The sequence below is a fragment of the Vanellus vanellus genome (assembly GCF_965231255.1).
Source record: "Vanellus vanellus genome assembly, chromosome: 19".
Classification (NCBI taxonomy): Eukaryota; Metazoa; Chordata; class Aves; order Charadriiformes; family Charadriidae; genus Vanellus; species Vanellus vanellus.
In genome coordinates, this window is record NC_138924.1 from 1,216,052 (window position 1) to 1,228,113 (window position 12,062).

Consider the following 12,062-nt stretch of genomic DNA (forward strand, 5'->3'; position numbering starts at 1 on the left):
TACAGTTTTGCTCCTGTCCAGTCTGTGTTGGTTAAGTGAACCTGCAATTTAGCACCACGGGGTCCAGGATACCTCTGTTTCACTTGTGTCTGAAAGCAAGTGGTGTTAGGAGACAGCTTGTACCAGAAATAGTATGGACAGCTTCAGTAACTGCTTGTTTTCATACGAACCATGAAGTCAAAGTATAAAGATACGCTTTGTTTTTCAGTGTGCGTGGGCAATGAAGAGGTTGACTTTAGAAAAATACCAAAGAGTGGGCTTTTCAAGTGCTTACCAATCGTGTTTGAGATGAGGTTTTTAAAATGACTTGGTGGCTTTTGCTGTCCATTCACGGACTGAGCTTTCTGGTGCCTGCAGCTCTGAGCTCTGCTGCCCATCTCAGCTTGGCTCACTGTGCTGAGGTTTTTGAGTGTCTGGACTTTGGAAATGAGATCCACTGTGCAAAAACGTTGCGCAGGGGTTGGTGTTTGCACGTGTCTTTGGGATTTGGTGTGCTTTATGTGTGTAGCTGTTAAACTCCAGGTGGCACTAGCAGCTCGCAGCTGGGTCAGGGATTAGTAACGCTGGTGCAGTCCCTGAAATGTACCACAGAATTCAAATATTGGCCATGGGAAGATTAAAAATTAGTTTGCAAAACAGCAAGTTATTCTTAGTAAGCACAATGACTGAAACCAGGCAAAGTTAAGCCTACGAAACTTTCTTGCAGTTCCTTAGAAAATGTCTGTGTCAATAAACAGTGAATACACGGTTAAGGGGGAAGAATCCAGGAAGCAGAAGATGCTGAAGTCCTACAGCGTGGAAGCTGCCAAGAACTGGTGGTGAGCTGACTGCAATACTAATTTGCTGGTGCAGATGTAGCAGCTTATCAGGAGCAGAGTCAATGGTGAAAGCTTGGTTTTGCAGGCCTAATTCCTCCCTCACATGTAGTTACTGGAGCTGGTGGAATTACCGCATGTATAATAGAGGAAAATAAGCATAAATGCATTTATATTTGAAGTACATCCATGTTTTGGGGGCCTTTTTTAGGTTTTGGAAAGGCTTTGAGCATTATTGGTCTTTGAAATGAAATCTATTAAGCTGCAAGAAAATACAAGATATATTCAGGCAAGGATAAAATTTGCTGTCTGTCCTTTATAACATGACACTCTCCACAAGCACAGGGGCAGTTCATACAAATGGAAATGTGGAGGAAAAAAATGTGCCTGGAATGACTGAAAAAGAGAGATTCTATAAAACACAAACAAAAATCTTGTTTATAGAAACTTGTAGTTCTGTCTCTTACTCTTTATGTATTTGTTCTGGGTACTTGAAGAGTTGTGTAGGCTGGCTGCCTTCTTCTCCTAGAAACTTCTGAGCCAAAGTTGACACTGATGTAGAATTCTTAAAGAAGTTAAGTTCCTGCAGATTTCTTGAGAATTTTCCTATGAATAAAGAATAGAAGCTGAGGCTCTTGTCCTCCTCACTGGATGAGTTGACCTCTGTTGGCGAGGATGAGTTGACCTCTGTTGGCGAGGATGAGTTGACCTCTGTTGGCGAGGATGAGTTGACCTCTGTTGGCGAGGATGAGTTGACCTCTGTTGGCGAGGATGAGTTGACCTCTGTTGGCGAGGATGAGTTGACCTCTGTTGGCGAGGATGAGTTGACCTCTGTTGGCGAGGATGAGTTGACCTCGTGTGCATCTGCTGTCTCCTACCCAGCCATGGTGCCAGCCACAGTAGGTAGAAGATGTGAGGGGAGCTGGAGCTATGAGGCTGAAGGCACTGGAGGGACCCAAAGGTCCTCTGTGGGAGAGTAGGTGACTGTGAAGAGTGGTGAGGATGGAGCTGTTGCTCGGGCCCTTGCAGGGGAGCGGAGGCAGTGCAGGGCATGTGTTTGGGGAGAAACTGGTTCTTCCGTGAGACGGCCTGTTGAAGAATCCCATCATGTTTTCTGTGGGGTTTTTTCTGCCTGCTTTACAGCCTGAGTGTGAATTGCACGTACTCTAGTTGGCAGTGCAGCTTGTGTCTTCCCAACCTCCCAGACAGAGGCATAGGGACCCTTTTGCTATTCAGAATGTTTGAGGGGCTCTTATATTGCAGGGGCTTTATCTTCGATGCAGTGTCTGAGAGCAGTTGGAAGATGACTTCTGGAGATGGCTGGTTAGTTCTGCTTTCTAAGATTGTTCTGGTGGATGGTGATGGATGTTGGACTGCCAAGTCCCCCAAATCCCTTTTTGGGAGCAGGGGAGCAGCTGTTTTCTTGGGATGGCAAAGCCAACGTAGAACTTAGTGAATTTATTTGCGCTGAGGGATGGACATCTTTTCTCTAGCTTGCCTTGGGTGAGAGGACGTCTCAAGACCTTGCAGCTGATTTGGCGGGGGATGGATTAACATGGGATGGGCTGCCACGTTGTTGATGCCCATGGCCTCACTTGTATAAGACACGCTTTGCTGTCAGTGCTACTAGTGGAGGTTACCAACACAACTTGTTCATGGCAAACATTTTACAACACCTCAGCAAATGGTCTGGCTTACCATGTTGCCCTTTGTCAAAGGTGCCAGCTTCAGAAGGTTGCTCTTTTGGTTTTTCTTCAGTACTAGTTGATGTAGGTGAAAATATCAGCGGTCTCTGTGGCTGTTCTTGTCAAAGGCATAGTTTGACAAGAAATAATGCATTTGAGTATTGGAGGTTTTATATTCCTACTGCCCAGGCATTTCTGTGCTGCAAAGGAAAAGGTGCTCTTGGATTAACGTGGACATCTGGGTTTAAGTGAGAAGACAGATTTTTAAGAATACTTTAGCTCTTCTATGATCCGCTGTTGAGGCTGGAATTTATTATAGCTACTGGAATTCCCACCCTTGAACTTTGCCAGTCTCATTTTCTTGATACTAGGTTGGGCTCGGTTTGCCTGCCGAAGCAGCTGCGTTTCTTTCACTAACCTTAGTAGGCTTTTACCATGTGTTAAAAATGTTCAAGATGTTCTTTGTTTTGCGTATGATGAGGAGGATCTGAAGCAGCATTTTAGCAGCTCCACTGAAAGACCAAGATTTCCATCCTCTTTGGAACTACAGCATTTTTGCATGGGAGGTACAGTCCTGTTTGAGTTCATGCAAGCAAGCCCTTCCACAAATCTCAAGCCTTTTATATTTCTGAAGAGCACTTTCTTCTTTTTCAGAAAACGAGAAGACCTAAAAGAGTGTATCTTGATGGGGCTTGGCAAGGGTTTCTTGATGATTGAGCAGTGCTAGGAATGAACCTGGAGATTTCTGCCATGGTTCTTGGGTAGTCTGAAAAATCCCACTGCCCAGACTCCACTTCTTTCTATATTTGTGTAAAATGCTGATATAATTTGAATAGGTTCCTTTCACCGATGACATTTCTTAGGTTTTCTTTCTTATTAATTTTCTAGCTTTAGTCAGAACAATCTTCTGGGCGGTGGCTTCTAGGGGTGAAGCAACTGTGTTACAGCTTTCAAAATGGTCCTTAAAATGGTGGTGATGGATTACTGCTGTGTCGCTGACCTTCAGCTCCAGCCCTTTTAAATCGCACTCTTGCAAAACAGCAGGAAATGGGAAACTTTCTTCCCCCCGTAAACATTCTCCTTGTATGATGTTCCCCTCTCTGCACTGAATTTCAGCTTTAACAGATAATCATTGCTTCAAAACAGAGGGCTTTTATTTATGGAGGTTGCTTGATAGAACCAGACTGCTTTGCTAGCTGTATGTTACTCTTCTCAGAGGAAAAACTGTCTGTGAGAGTCACTCAAGCTTGTGAAGCACAATGTGACATCAGATTGGCTTTTACCAAGCTTACGATGACTGCACTCTTAGAGAAGGATGGCAAAGTCCTTTTCTTGTACCTTTTGGGGATTTTTCAACCACTGATATATTTCATTCTTTCATAATTAAATCTTTTGCTTTTTGCTTTCAAAGATTTCTGAGGAAGCAAGCCTTCGGTGTAGTGATCTGTGGAAGGTGTCTTTGGGTTTTCTTCTACTCATTGGACCTGGGTGTGTTAGTGGACAGCTGGCTGAACGTGAGCCAGCAGTGTGCCCAGGTGGCCAAGAAGGCCAACAGCATCCTTGCCTGTCAGGAACAGTGTGGCCAGCAGGACGAGGGCAGTGATCGTCCCCCTGTACTGGGCACTGGTGAGGCCCCGCCTCAAGTACTGTGTTCAGTTTTGGGCCTCTCATGATAAGACAGACATTGAGGTGCTGGAGCGTGTCCAGAGAAGGGCAACGGAGCTGGTGAGGGGTCTGGAGCACAAGTCCTGTGAGGAGCAGCTGAGGGAGCTGGGGGTGTTGAGGCTGGAGAAAAGGAGGCCGAGGGAAGACCTCGCTCCCTACAGCTCCCTGAAAGGAGGGTATAGCGAGGTGGGGGGTTGGTCTTTTGTCCTATAGCTTGGTACTTGGGAGAAGAGGAAAGGGCCTCAAGTTATGCCAGGGCAGGTTTAGACTGGATATTAGGAAAAATTTCTTCACCGAAAGGTTATCAAACATTGGAACAGGCTGCCCAGGGCAGTGGTGGAGTTGCCACCCGTGGAGGTATTTAAAAGCTGGGCAGAAGTGGTACTGAGGGACGTGGTTTAGTGGTAGGTTTGGCAGTGTTGGGTTGAGTGCTCTTGATGATTTTCAAGGTCCCTTCCAACCTAGATGATTCTATGATTCTGATTTGCCCTGTTGGGCCAATCAGCAGTCTTTGAAGGCTGTTCAGAAGGGCTCTCTCATACAGAAGCATTTTTTTTCAGACTGCATGGAGACAGTGATACTGCTTCTGATGTGGACAGTTGTAGAAATTTGGTTTGTCTTAACTATATCTGTTCTGCTTTCAAAATTAAAATAACATGCACATAATTCATCCACGTTCAGGAGCTTGGAAAGGCTAGTTATGTGTATGGCACGGGCGAAAGCACAACCAGAATACCTTGCTGTCCCGGAACATGACATAGGTGTGTAGATTGCAGTGTCCTGTTTCAGGGACTGAGCGCTCAGTAGGCTCCCTCAATGAATTCTTTGAATTTCAGAGAATGGACTTCTGAAACTATTATTTAGAATTGAAATGCACTGTGGTTTTAAATGGTCACAGACCAGTTTCGCCTCACACAATGGGGCTGTCGCCATCTGTGGCGTTGGCCATCTCTTTGGTTAAAAGTCTGTGGTCCATCAAACTCCAGTTGGATTGTCAGGGTGAGCAATGACCAAATCTTTATCAGCGTAGTGTTATTGCTATTCACCCCAAAGTTTGTATAAAAGTCTAATTCATTTCTTATTATAGTAAAAAAAAAAAAAAAACAAAACCAAAACTATTTCAGTGAAGTTTGGCAAGCTTCTAGGTCATGCAAAATTTATCATCTAGAGCGGGATCAGCTAATACACAGACTTCAGATTAGATGTTCTTGTGCCCTTAGTCAGGAGTTGAGCTGATTACTTTGAGCCTGCTTATTATTTAAGGAATTCTTTGAATATTAGGCTGGAGAAATAATAAATGGTTTGGTTTTGTTCAGCCTTAGTATCTGAAGATACATAGGGACTGTGAGCAGAGTCCCACCAAGACAACACACTGGATTGTTTGGAACATAGTGTATCCAAATATTCACTTAGAGTTATTGCTCACAAGTAATATCTTATGAGCAAAGAAGTGAATGTGTTTGCAGTGAGTCCTGGCGTACGTAGGTGTAGATTTCTGGGCCATCGGTGAGATCTGATTCAACCACCGTTTGCCTTGGCAGGGCCGCGGTGACGTTGTGGCAGAGCTGACGGAAGGGATGAGGTAGCCCAAGCTTTCAGTCGGGTTGTTCAGCAGAAGCTGTGATGTAGAAACAGAACTGAGAAGACCCTCAGACTGGTTCTTGAACACATTTTCTCCCACGTTTGGTTTCAGACTCGGTGCTGCTTGGTTCTTGATTAACCCTTTGTGCTTTCTTTTAGCCTGAACTGGTTTGCTGCTCGTGTTAGGAGCCAGCCGTAAAGCAAGTACCTGAAGAAACAGGTTTTACGGAGGTGGAAGGACTCTGCTCACCTAGAGTAGATGTGTAAAGAGTGTTTGGCCTTGGTGACCGATATTCTATCTAACTTCTAAGTGTGAAAAAGCATGGCACAGCCTGTGTGCACTGTGCTGGCTTAGCACGGTAACGACGCTTCCTACTAGAGCTACCTACACGGCAAAGACCCGGGTTCAACAGCTTCGTACAGAGCTTTTAAGAAGTTCTGCAAGTATATGCTGTTTCTTCTTGTAACCATAGCTGTGACTCCTGGCAGCGGCAAACGAGATGAGTAAACCCCTTCTCATCGTTAAAGCTGGCTGAAGTTTGTAAGACGCTGTTTTGATGTTGAACGTGTACAATTTTCTTGGCCTTTATAGGAAGTTGTGGGCGCTCCACATGGTGGAAGTTGATTTAAGTAACTTAAGAGAAAATGCCGCAGCTTTGGGCTGCGGAGCTTGGCACCTTGTGCAGTTTAGCTGCTTCCTCTCTTCCTTCCAACAACTCGGCAGCAGATCTGGACAAGCATGTCCTATTTCCAATTTAATTTTAATCGAAAACCCATTTCGAAGCAGCCATGTTACTTCTACTTACGAGTGATCTGTGAGAGAATAATCTTGCATGGATGCTGTTGCTGGATTCTGAAAAACGGGGAAAAATATGGCTTGGGTTGTGCTGGTTGACATCAGCAAAGAGTCTGGCTTGGACAGCTGTATTAAAAGGAGGAGGAATGTATCATCCTTTTCCATGCTTGTCAAGAAATCCTCTAAGGATCCAAATTCTAGCAGTGCAGGGAGGTTTCAGTTGAGATTAGACCTTGCTGGACAAGCCTGTTTGCGAGGAAATGGGGAAGGAACAGGCAGGACAGAGCCAGGGCGGGAGGAGATGATGTGGTGCAGCCAAATGCAGTTGTGTGTTCTTGGCTGTGCCTCTGAGGAGCATCAGTCAGAAGTTGCCACAAGGTCTTGTGGGTCTCATCCAGTCCGAGATAAGTGTTCCTGATATCGCACATGGCTTTGGAGACTATCAGTTCCGTGTCAGAAATGCTCATCAGGGTTACAGTGATGCCCTTCTCCAGGAAAGGACTGGACGATGGGCTATGTGGAATACAAAGGCTTTTTTGGTTTACAGAAGTTTGTTCTTGCTATATTGGCTTAACCCTGAAAATGCACATGGGGCTCGGGGTTATTCATTTAGGGAGGAAAAGGTTGAAATATTGTCCAATCCCACTGAGCTGGAGGGGGAAAGGGAGCTCAAGACATGGGAGCAACCTGACATTGAAGTCACCAAAGTCTCATTTAATCTGGCAATTGGCCCCTTTGCCATCTAACAGGGGGTCCCCACTTCTTGCTCCTGCTGGCCACCTCCCCTGTGCTGGTCCAAGTGTTCCTACAGTTTCCTGGAGAGTCATCTCAAGGAACGATCAGGCTAAAATTGCATATGTCCTAACCCCCTGGCAGGGTTGGAGCCAGTGGGAGGAGGCAGGAACAAACATCAGGTCAAGAAGAAAGAGGAGACGGGGCAGGTCTCTGCTGGGTTTAAGTGGCAGTGTAACGAGGGCAGGGTGTTCTAGGTGCTGTCTGATTCCTTGTTAGCCATGTGTGTCTTAACAAGGTTTGATTTATTCTTTTTTTTTTTTTTTTTTTTTTTAGCTGGTGCAGCTGCTGTGGCAGCTGCTGTCGCTGTAGTTCCTGGCTGGCTCAGTGTCCCTCGAGGTGGAGGGGACTTCAGGGCGTAGTGGCACTCCGCTGGGATCTTGCTGTGCAAGAGACTCATGGTGACAAACGAGCAGGACAGGGTGGTTGTGCCACCTTTTGTTGTAGGAGGTGAAGACCAGTTCTTCTGCTGAACAGAGGGCTTTTTTTCTTGTTAAGTTCATGCTGGTTGGCAGGAAGGAGACTTGATACCTAAAATTTGATTTCCCTTGCAAATTGTTAATATAAACATCAGCCTAAAGCGGCTAGTTGAGACCTGCTGGGTTTGGAGACAACTGGGCCATTGACGTATAAACGCTACTGTGTGAATGACACAGTGAGGCTTCTCAAATCCCTCTTATTTTTATGCTGATTTTGAAGTGACTTTTAATCCTTCAGACATATTGGTCTCTAAGCACTTTTTTCAAAGAGGAAAATAACCCAACTCAAGCAGTTTGAGTAATAATAGTACTTAGTGCTTAACGAACGTTGTGGAATTAATCCTCCTGGACCAATAAATTTAAATGAAATTGTGTTGATTGTGGCTGGGGAACAGGGAAGTGATGTGAAATCTGCTTTCCTCTGTGCATGGAGGAGCAGCTCCCTCACTGTTGCTCTACCACAGCTAGTGGAGGTAGAATTGGTGAAACTGGTGAGCCTGTGAATTTAGGTTCAAGCTGAGCCCTGCGTTTAGGTTCTCTGCCTCCACTCTCACAACTGCACCACAAGTCAGATATCGTTCTCCAGGCTTGGTCAGACCTGCTGAGGAGCAGTGGGAATGTTTCTCCTTGGTCCTGGGGAAGCGTTAGTCCTGGGGTGACTGCTTAGGGCCAGGGAGATGCTTCTGGTTCCCTGTCCTGCTGTCCCTTGGGGTCACTGCAGATGTCCCACATTGCTGGGTAGACCTGCTGATCTGCCATCCTGTTACATGGAAAAGCCTTGTGGCCACCCCCTGTTGAGTTGAACAAGACTTAGGAATAGAAATAAATCTTCCACTAAGAGAAATGTGTTCAAGTTGGCCAAAGTCCCTTGGGTGGCCATGGCCTTTGTGATGTGTGTGACTCCAGTGGTGAGCCCCTGGTGCAGGTTGCCCCCGAGAAGCTGTGGCTGCCCCATCCCTGGAGGTGTTCAAGGCCGGGTTGGACGGGGCTTGGAGCAACCTGGGCTGGTGGGAGGTGTCCCTGCCCAGGGCAGGGGGGTGGCACTGGATGACCTTCAAGGTCCCTTCCAACCCAAACCATTCCCTGATTCTATGAAATGGAGAGTGCTGTGGGTGGGCACTGATGTCTTGTTGGTAGTGTCACCTTTGGGCCAACAGGGCAGAGCGGCATTGAGAGGGTGATGCAGAATAAGTTTGTGTGCCAATTGGTAAGCTTTGTGTATCAATTAGTGTAACTGATGCTTTGATTTACTTATTTATTATTGATTTATTTCTTGTTTTCAGGTTACAGGCTGATTGGAAGCCATTCTGGGGTGAAGCTCTGTCGGTGGACAAAGGTATGATCTTTTGCTCTTAAATAAAAAAAAAAGCTAGAGACTTACTTAAGTATTACAATTTCCTGATGAAATAACCTTTAAAATAGTGATATTACTTGCACAAAACCAAATTTTGTCTTCCAAGAGGTAGTTTTGCATTTCAAACTATTAAAATCCCACTGTGAGGAGTGAGAACGCGACCGTGGCAAAGAGCTGGGAACATCATTTTCTGTGTGTGTTTTTTCTTTTTTTTTCCCCCTGTTGTTCTGCTCTCTGCTAAAATATCTCCTGCCTACTGAAATGCATGGCAGGAGCAGAACACCGCAGAGAAAAGTGGGAAGGTTGCGTCACCGCTGTGAGGTCTTCTGAAACAAAGATAACGTGGTCCGTCATTCCGCTCGGATGGGCACACAAGGGCGATTAAACCTGTTGTTCTGTGACTGATAGAGCTGGTTTGTGACACTCGGTGCTCCTCCACGGGCTCCCTTTTGTCAAATAAGATTTAGATAGCAAGGTAACTGGCACTTGTTAATGCTAGGACTTATTAAAAATTACCCCTGGGAGTGTGTGTATATGTATATAGTTGTGTATGTATACATCTAAAATGGAGAAATCATCCTCCAGGCCCTACAGTTGGGTGGTTTAAGGCTAAATTTTAAACCGGTAGCTAAATCTAAACCAGGAGCTTCAAGTAGTTTGTTTGCAGACTTCAAAGTGTTCCCCATGGGGAGGCACAGAGCCCTGTAGAGCAAACTCCGGCCTCTTCAGTATGTTTATTGTTTCAGCTGTCCTTGCAGGTCCTGGAGAAGCTCAGAAGTTGAAAGCTGATCTATAATGTTATACATTTGGGGAGTACCATGCTAAAGCCTTCGGCATTCACAGGGTGATAAGCTATGGGAAGCATCACCTCCTTAAGATGCCAGCACATCTCTAAGTCTTGCGCTGCGGCAGGGATCGGTTCCTTGGTCTCGCAGCTCTCTTTTGCTGCATGATTAACTTCGTTTATTTTTTGAAAAGAGCTCTTTGAATGGCAATCGCCAAAGCGGGTGGCTGCAGCGAGGTTTTCTTATTGAGCTGCCTGGTATCAATGAACTGTCTCATCAAAAGACTTGTTCTTGTGAACAGTTTAAAGAGCCCACCACTGTATTGCCATGAATATTTGAGACGTACTGATCCCACCGATGCTTCTGCTGTTTACTCAGACAAATATTTCTCTCTTCTGTTGCTTTTAGCATCAGAGAAGACTATAAAATGTTTAAAGAAAAACTTGTCAAACTTCAGTGCTGTGACTGAGAGAGAAAACCGGAGAACCTATTTTTGTTAAAGAACCGGAATTTAATGCAGCACTGTAAAGCCATTTCACAAAATAAATAGCAGCTCTGTGTGCTTAGATAGGACCATACTATTTTTAGCTTAAGCAGGAATTGAACGTAAAGCGTTCTAATAAATTGAGCTGAAATTGGTTACAAGGCAGTGGCTTTGACTCAGATTCACGCCAATATGTGAATATCTTCAGGGGGCTTGTTTGAGATTTGTATCAGCGGAAAGCAGGAGCGGGGCTGGAAGGATTAGTATTAAGTAGACTTTCATAGCGATATCTTAGATTAAAATGATTGTGTTCTGTCATACTCTGGAAAAGAGCATAAAACCTGCGAATTTGGGGAAAAAGCTGTTGATTTGCCTGTCTTATGAAATGCAAAATATAACTTGCTCTCCCGGAATTTGTGAATCTCCCGAAATCTCTGTTGTTTGAGGGATGGGTAGAATAAACAGCATTTTCCATTTTGTTTAATCTCCTAAGGCTGTGCCTATGTTAGGGGTTACCTGTATGTACTTTCCCTGCCGCTCGGTGGAGACTTTCTCTTGGATCACCAGGACTCCTCTGGTAGAGGAAGGTAGATTAAAAGTTACTATGTCATATTTCAAGTCTTCTCTTGAGAGTAGTAAAGATTCTTTCTCATTTGTTATTATTTAACTGAGATAATGAAAGGCAATCTCTGCTCCGAGCCACTTGCACGCTGCATAGAAGATAAATCCCGGTGGGAAGGCTGCTGCGGTTCTGCTGTGAAGGGGAGCGCGGCGTCCTGCCGGAGCCGCTGGCTGGAGCGAATGAGGGTTTGTAAGGTCAGGGTATTTATTTAATTTGGTGCTAGAAGAAATACTTGACTAGACAAATGAGAAGAATTGAGTGTTCAGTAGCGCAGCCTTGAAATTGATCCTTGTTACTCTTTAGCGGGCTTTTACAGTAATATTTCTTGCAGCCTAAGTGGCTTCACCCACTTGCTTTTGTTGGCGGATTCAGTTAAAAGCTTCAGGAAAGCACATTGTTATGCTGTGGTGTTGCAAGTGAGAAGTTATTGATCATGGTAAAGTCGCTCTCAGTTGTAAAGTTGCCATCAGAAATGCCTTGTTTCTGTAAGGGCGTGGGTAAACAGGCTGTATACTGAGCTGCGTGCTAGGGATTTCTTTCTGTGTCTGTCGTTATTCAGATGCGCTCCGCAGCCGTGACCTCACTCGCGATATCTGTCACAGGTGACTTTGAATGCCGAAGTCACTAGTGACTGAAAAGCGCCAGTATGCCCAGGGAGCAGATTTCAAACCTTTGCACTCAGTTTAGTTAGAGATGCTGTGTTTTTAACGTGGTTTTTTTTTTTTTTTTTTGTATTTGTGTGCGTCTCTCTCTGCTAGTCCATGCTTCGAGGCCGAGGAGGCTGCTACAAACACACGTTTTACGGGATTGAGAGCCACCGCTGCATGGAGGCCACGCCGAGCCTGGCTTGCGCGAACAAATGTGTCTTTTGCTGGAGGTAAAATATTGATACAGTTTTACTTTGACATGGGGGCTCTGTTCCGCGCTGTCCTGTTCCTCAAACCTAAAGCAGTGGTACTTCGTGCCCTTTTCACTTGGCACTTGGAGTAAAGGTTTGGAAGGCA

General features: G+C 45.2%; 1 protein-coding gene across 1 annotated transcript in view; it reads left to right on the forward strand.

The window, feature by feature from the left end:
• LOC309679753 (S-adenosyl-L-methionine-dependent tRNA 4-demethylwyosine synthase TYW1-like) overlaps positions 1–12,062 on the forward strand; it is a gene marked incomplete at its 5' end in the record, with an annotated part of 124,535 nt that overhangs the window by 24,151 nt on the left and 88,322 nt on the right. Inside the window, 2 exons of the mRNA XM_082493140.1 lie at positions 9,097–9,149; positions 11,817–11,935. Of these exons, the coding sequence (XP_082349266.1) occupies positions 9,097–9,149; positions 11,817–11,935 (172 nt within the window). The remainder of the gene's footprint in view (positions 1–9,096; positions 9,150–11,816; positions 11,936–12,062) is intronic.